Here is a 7,663-nt window from a genome sequence, read left to right on the forward strand (position 1 = left end):
TTCAGAGCGATGGACAGTCCTGCCTCCGTCTCTGCTGCGTCGCATCGAGAGTATAGAACGAATGTATTACTGAGACTTTTAGACCTTTTTCAGATGCTCCCTATAAACATTCCCAACTGTACATTTGATCATTTAGATTTTGATATGGCGAGGCAAACGCCAAGGATCAAGTTTTAAACATTAAAACTAAACTGCAGGGGGGGGTCGGCTGTTCTATGAGACTCCTGACTGTACGGGATCGGTCTGAAACTCAGTGGCTAAACGTTGAGAAGACGATATGTGAAAGATCATTGGCTCCCTGCTTTTTTCTAACTTAAACATGTGCGTACGGGGGAACGGACGAGGTCACACTAAAGATTTGGCGCAGAATCAAACAAACATTTCGTTTTCCAAAATGTTATCAAGCCTCTCCTCCCTGCAGGGTTTTCTTCTTCAGAGCAGGTCAAATAACAGGCTTCATAAACGTCGTCATGTTGTGACGACCGGAGCTCATTTGAACAGCTGAGACGTCGGCTTCAGCTTCCTTCTTCAGACTGTTTTAGATTTTTTGACAAAACATAACGACTGGAGGCAAGTTTGGAGCCTCAGCCATCGAGGAAATATCTCTAAAATATTTCAAAGTAATTCCTCCCCAAAACTGATCAGTCATTTCTATAACGCATTTATGAGTTTCAATACAAGTGCAACTTTGGATATTAAGGCGAGGTGGGAAGCTGAGACTGGCACTCAAGTCTCAGAGGACACCTGGGGAGAGGTGAAGCTCACCTGGTGACTAATTCTGGGCTGTGGAGAGAATTTAAAGGGAAGGTGGTCATGAGATATTTTAGACCCCCAGACATCGTTGCTAAAATGAACCAACTCCCGACACTCGCTGGTGAAATTGTGGAACCCACTCACACATCCTGGTCGTGTCCAAACATTAGCTCAGTTTGGAATAAAGCTCACTACAGTTTCCCAGCAACCGTTAACAAAGGACCAGCAGTTAGTGAGTCTCACCAACAGCAAAACAAAGTCTCTCTTAAGACTTGCTTACAGCAGCACTAAAGTGTATCACCATTAAATCATCACCTTCATGTAATATGTGGATTGATAAAGTAAGATTGATCAGATGGAGGAATAACATCTGCTCTGTGGATGCAGAGGATCGTTCAGCCCACACGTGCTGTTAATCCAGCAGAGGTTCACTTTTTACTGCTGCTAACATCGTCACATCTTATTTAATATTATCTGAAGTTTTTTTTAACGTTGCCTGTGTTTGTTCAACTTGTGAACATTGACAAGTGTAAGTTGCAAGGTTGTAAATTAGAATAAAAATTGAGTTAAAAAAGTTAAACGCAGCAGCTGCACAGTTACCTGCACGTTTCTCTGAGTCGGAGCTCAGGTAGAAGGATGCTCGCGCTCACCTGCTGTGTTTCTGGCCCGTCCCGCAGTTCTTCGCCTGCCTCGTCATCCTGTTCGCCTGTGAGGTTGCAGCTGGAATCTGGGGCTACATGAACAGGGACACGGTGAGTGTGCACGCTGACACTGCAGGTTAAATCGGCCAAAGTACGACCTCTCAGATCGGGAAGCGTGTGGTCCTGGTTGACACCTGGATTAAACATGCTTCATATAATCAGCAGCCTCAGACTGTACTTAGGATATGACCCAAAATTCATGTCTCCATATTCTTTACCTTGTGTGAGTTATTAGTCATTAGTGTGCTTCTGTCACCAGGCAACAACTAATAACTTTATTTAAACTTTTGCAGGTTACAAAGGAGATGAAAAACTTCTACGACAACGCCTACGACAGCGCAATGAACAGCGATACGCAGGAAAAGAAGACCGCCGCCTCCCTTGTCCTGAAGGCCTTCCATGAGACGGTACAATGCAGATATATAACAAAATGATCGTGTGAATATTTTCTTAGAAAGGTTTTTCTGAGGCGTCCTGAACCTCGTCACCTTAAAGTACAGCAAACACGGCGTAATGCATGAAAAACGGCAGAGCTGTGATAATCACACGCATGCTTTGAAGGTCACGTACAACTTGGACGTGTTGAATTTGGGAATAAAAGTTGGGAATACCAGGTGGGCTGACTTTGGAATTAGCAGAAACTAAACTCCAAATCAGAGACATGCAGGCAGACGTCGGGTCTGCACCACGCCCTCGGGAGCGTCTCGTCTGTCACCGCGTTTTCACAAGAGGGTGGAGCCCTGAGTTATCAGCTAACGCTAGCTAACACGAGACCCTCAGAAACCTGCTAATCACAAACATTAAGTCCGAATCTTCACACTTCACTCAGCAAACCGGAGCTCCGCCCTCTGTGACGGCCTGTTAGTACACTGACCTCACAGCAGTCCTGTTTTTGGTCACATGATGTCATTAATGCTCCAACAGCACAAACACGGTGCAGTTAGCTGAGGTGCAGCTAGCAGCAGACACCTAGCGGCTACATCCACCTGTTCGTCACAGAGGCCACGCCCCTAATAATGCAAACTTTAAACCTTAATAGGATTTAAACAGGTGAGCTATAGAAACATCCTCCTCTGTACAGGAAACAGAGACCAAACAGTTTGTGTATCAGGTTGTAAACATGTTTGTTTCTGCTATAAAGAATCTGCCGCCCCCTTTTCCTAGAGTACCTCCTCGGACTGACTTGGCACAGTTTGCCACGTTTTCCGTTAGTTTGTGGTACCTGGTATCAGGTACTACAAACTAAAAACCAGGTATTCTTTTAGTACCTGCTCGGCCGGGGTTCTACGTGATCCAGACAGGTACTAAAATGTGATGTCGTCAGACTGCACGCAACCGATTGGCTGGTCAGTAGCGTCACTCGACGAGTCACGAGAGCGTCTCGTTCACAAAAATCAAAACTGCCATTTTTGAAACTCGGCTGCAAAACAACGCCGTGATCCCCCGAGTGTGACGAACACCTGCAGACCGAGCAGCAGGTAAATATTAGCTTCGATGTCCACCTTTGTTGGAACGCTCAGATGCGCAGACGCATGACTGCTGCCTCTGCTGGACATCAGGGGAACTGCAGCTGTGGTGCTTGTTTGGCCCTGTCGGAGGCTTCCAGGTCTTTACTGTGTTGTCTTTGTGTTTCAGCTGAGCTGCTGCGGTAAAGGCACAGTCACGAACCTCCTTACACAGTTTGGAGGGACCGATATTTGCCCCAGTAATACATTCACGGTAAGTACAATCATTTATCTCAGTGGTTTAATCTTTGCTCGCGTGCTTCTGGCTCACGGGGAGAAAAAGCAGGACCATCATTTAGCTCTCTGCAGAAATCATGAAGTTAGTCAGAAAAGCTCCAGAAACTTTGCTGTGAGACATTTTCTCTCGGCTGTATACTTGCACCAGGCAAACACAGGTGTGCAGGGGGCGGGGTCATTCATGTTTGCGTCCTGTCTCACCATCAGGAACACGAGCCTCTCGTCACGACTCGGTGCATTGATAGCGTTGGCGGGTTCTCCTGTGCTGCTGTAAAATAATCTCCTCTTGGTAACCAGTCACGGGGGGCTGTTCCACTTCCTGTTAAACCATTGTATCAAAAGTAGTTGCAGTTCACCCGAGAGCACAGCAGGGGGCGCTTTTAGTCCACTGAGCAGAAGTGAATGGAGCTACTCTGAGATAAAAACGTATATTTTAGTTTCAGTTAAATGAATGGAAGTGGTTGAGTCTGTGCAGCTGCTCTCCACAAACCGAGAACATTTCAATTCAAAGTAAAAGTCACATCTTTTGAGACTTTTACTTTGAAGGTAGATCTTCTCCATTTTCAGTTTGTGTCACACGTTTTTTTTACCACATAGCCAGCAGAGTAAATAAAGACTCGCTGGATAAAAGATTTAGAGAACATCGAGACACCAAAAACCTGAGAGTCCAAAGATCTGCAGGAGGCTGTTCTGTATGCAGCCTGCAGCTTCACGCGAGGCTGAACTCCACCTCCTGCAGCGCAGTCACGTCACTGAGGTGACCCAAGGTCGGTGCAGAGCTGCGCGGCTGCCAGGACACAGAAGTGTTTAAAAGAAGCACTTTTTACTTTGTCTGTTGCTGATTTCTGTGAGAGTAAACTCATCAGGAGGAGGTGGAGCCTAACGCGCTGAACACGTGGACACAGCAGGAAGCTAAAGTAGCGTTAGCATGAATAAATGAAAGCAGTGTTACAGAATAAATGAGCTGAAATATTAATGACTGATAAATAAATGAGTGTGTGTTAGCTGAGGTGGCTGTAAGAGAGAAGCTCACAGATGATGTGTGATCAGCTGTCTCTAAGGCGGCGTCCACACTGCAGGCGAAAGCGCATCAAATACGGCTTTTTGAGCCTCTGCGACCATCTATCCAATCATGGTGTGACAGTGTGAACGGCACAAATCCGATATTTTCAAATCCGATCTGGGTCACTTTCGTATGTGGTGCTGAATCCGATACATTTAGAAAGCTGCTGTTTGATGGTCATGTCGCATTAAATCCGTCTTTTACGTCACTGACACAAGACAGACGCTAATTATCAGCGCCAGAGAAGGCATCGTGAACGCTTCCTGTCCGTCCCGTGTAGATGTCAGTGAAACTGTTGGGAAGACAACGTTGGAGAAACGTGAACATTTTATTTGTACTATATAATCTGCAGATTCTGACAGAAATCTGCAGCTAGAAGCAGCGCTCCTCTAAAACAACAATAAGGATCATTATTAGGCCAAATGTAGATAACACAATAACTTTATAACTTAACGTAAAGTCTGAAGTCTTTATATTAAGACCATCAGTCAAACAATACTGTTTGCTCTGGGTCTAAACAGAGCGCGTTGTGTGTGACGTCTTCTTTTGCCGCTTTGAGCGTTCACACTAGAGTGCGTTTGCTGTCACATTTTATTTGTAGTGTGAACGAGCAGACAAAACAATCGGATTTGATCAAATAATTTGAATTGAGCATCAAGACCTGCAGAGTGAACGTAGCCTTAGACTGGTCCACAAACAGGAAGTGAAATTCCTAAACATTAAAAAAATAATTTTTTCCTCCATCTTTCCAAAACTTAAAATCAAAGATTCCTCAAATGAAATTTAAGAGAATAAAGAAAAAATGTGTTTGTAAAAATGTGAAGCAGCAGCAGGAGAGCAGGATGCATTCTCTCTGACCTCCAGTAGATGGCGTGTTTGAATGTTTTGTTTTTGCTTTGCAGAACTGCCACGACAGAATCAACGAGCTGTTCCACGATAAGATTTACCTGATCGGCATCGCCGCGCTGGTGGTCGCCGTCATTATGGTGAGAACATCACACAGCGCTGCTGTTCGTAAATGTGCTGAAGGCTGCGTTTCTGCTTATTTCATGCATACAGTGTGTGTACAAGTAACAGAGGATACGTCCTTATACAGTCATCCTCAGCCACGTAGAAGCCCCACCCACTTGCTATTTAAACCTCCTGTGTGAGGGGCAGCCAATCAGAAGGATGACTGAACTGAGCTCAGTGTAAAGTAAAGATTATTACAAACTGCGAACGCACGGCTGCAAATATGAAGCTAGAATATGAGCGGGATAGACCCCCTTGAAGATGAAGGTGACCCCTGACCTTTCCTCAAGCACCATTGGCCCTTTTTAGCTCATGAGCAGGAAAAATCATATTTTATTGGGTCGTCTTTTGGTTTTTGTAGCTTTATGTAGGACAGCACTGAAGTCTTTCCTGGTGCGTTAGTGAAGCTGATGCACGGCTGCTCCCTCGGTCAAAGATGACCATCCCACCTACAAGAGTCTCAGTGATAATCAGGAGGCGGCGCGAGCGCACAAATGCTGTTGCCGAGTGGAAATCGTAGCTGCTGTAATGATGTAATGTTGTGACGCAGCCCTGACAGCTTCCTCCTCCTCCTCAGATCTTCGAGATGATCTTCAGCATGGTGTTGTGCTGCGGGATCCGCAACAGCCCCGTGTACTAAAGCGCCGGGGCTCCGGCCAACGAACGAGGAGAGGACGACCTCGCCGTCTCCTTCGTTTGTTTGTTTTTTATAACCAGGAAATGCCACATGTATTGCTTGCTGGATTTTAGTCAGCTGTTAAAGACAATATCCTGTTTTTCTTACACTGTCAAAGATCATTTTTTATTGTTATTTTTGTTAGTCACAGATGCTGTTTTGCATATTAGAGCAGTGTTTAATGTAGATATGCTGTCACACTGTCACACCGTCGAGGTGCTGTAATCTGATTAGTTTACTGCTTTCCTGCCTACGTCCACGCTCTCATATCGGCCTTTTCTCGATGTTATCCCCGTTTCCTGTATAAACTGTATATAAATATGTGGACGTATATGTCCACGTCTGCCTGAGCATGGATGTTGTTTATCACGAGCTTTGTTCACAAACATGCTGTGGATCCAGACTGAAGGCGTGCATGACCGGCGCTCTCACACACACACAGACAGACACACACAGACACACACAGAGACACACACACACCCCTCTGGTCATACTGTGGGATGTTGTCAGGGAATGAAATGTTTAATCTGAAGCTGTAACCAAAGTCGGTGACCTCTGACCCCGTGCGCTGGTAAATGATGATCATCAGAACACGCCTCAGAGTTTAATGTTCGCTCATTCCTGCAGTCGTGTACTGGTCACGTGTTTCCCAGCAACCCGGTCGTCCTGAGCTGGTTGTGTTTGCTCACAAATAAAACTAAAAACGATTAAAAGCAGAAATTTAAAAGCCCACCAATAATAATTAATGTTGCATCTTAAATTCATGTCATATTTGAGTCATTTTGTGCATCGTGCCCTTATTTTGAAAAGACTGCAGCAGCCTCGTCCGGTTGAGCCTCGTCGGTCTAATCTGACATGTTTATTTGTTCGTCGTCATGGTAACGAGCGCGGCTCTATCAGCGCCGTCCGAGCTGACCCGTGCACGCGCAGTTCCCGTGTTCCCGCCTCATCGGCCGACGCTAGCTGCAGCCCCGCGGCCCTCCACCCTCTCCTTTCACTCATAGCGTCTCGTGTAACCCTCCATATAACCGTAGCTTTTCTCAACCAATTAAAACTTTGCCTTGTTAACTAAGCGGCGCTCGACAGCGCGACGTACAGCTCTGATGTATCGTACTAATGAAAATAATGAAGGCTGTAGAAACAGTGTATGCCTTTCTTCTCTTTGTATCGTAATATCTGTGTCTGGTACGTCATCGCAGGAGGAAGAGGAAGATGTTGTGACAGCGCCGATGAAGCGTTGATGCTGCCTTTTGAATAACCGCTGCATAAATCTCCTCTCTGCTCTGTAGACTTTGGCCCAAATATAAAGGGAATAAATGTATTTTACAAATAACCTTTCAGCTCTTCGTGTCTTTTGTTTGAGGAGGTGACCGTTGTAAGAGGGTCGCTTCTCGATGCTGAGGTGATTCAGCCGTTTGATTCATGCTACAGCAGCTCGAGTGAACGTGGTGCAGTAAAAGTACAGTTTTCTAAACACTTATTTAAAGTGGGGGCGGGCACCTCAGCGTGCAGCCGGTTTTATTCAGGTGTGTTGCAGCAGCGACGCATAGAAACGTTTCAGCGAAGCGGCCTCGAGGACTGCAGCTTCAGTTGTGTAACCTTTTTGGTGCAGCCTGCGTTACCTGTGGCCTCCTGCAGGGTTTTTGGTAGGTCCTGTTTGATCTTCTGTCACTTTTCCTCCCGCTAAGAGTTTCACGGCCACGCTGACACACGGATG

General features: G+C 45.8%; 1 protein-coding gene across 1 annotated transcript in view; it reads left to right on the forward strand.

The window, feature by feature from the left end:
• Positions 1 to 7,279, forward strand: part of LOC102777304 (CD81 antigen-like) — a 29,026-nt gene extending 21,747 nt beyond the window's left edge. Inside the window, exons 4-8 of the mRNA XM_087845443.1 lie at positions 1,431 to 1,505; positions 1,748 to 1,861; positions 3,090 to 3,173; positions 5,162 to 5,245; positions 5,848 to 7,279. Of these exons, the coding sequence (XP_087701569.1) occupies positions 1,431 to 1,505; positions 1,748 to 1,861; positions 3,090 to 3,173; positions 5,162 to 5,245; positions 5,848 to 5,910 (420 nt within the window). The 3' untranslated portion in view covers positions 5,911 to 7,279. The remainder of the gene's footprint in view (positions 1 to 1,430; positions 1,506 to 1,747; positions 1,862 to 3,089; positions 3,174 to 5,161; positions 5,246 to 5,847) is intronic.
• Positions 7,280 to 7,663: the final 384 nt, after the last annotated feature.

This window comes from Neolamprologus brichardi, chromosome 1 (genome assembly GCF_056152115.1).
Source record: "Neolamprologus brichardi isolate AB-2024 chromosome 1, ASM5615211v1, whole genome shotgun sequence".
NCBI classification, from domain to species: domain Eukaryota; kingdom Metazoa; phylum Chordata; class Actinopteri; order Cichliformes; family Cichlidae; genus Neolamprologus; species Neolamprologus brichardi.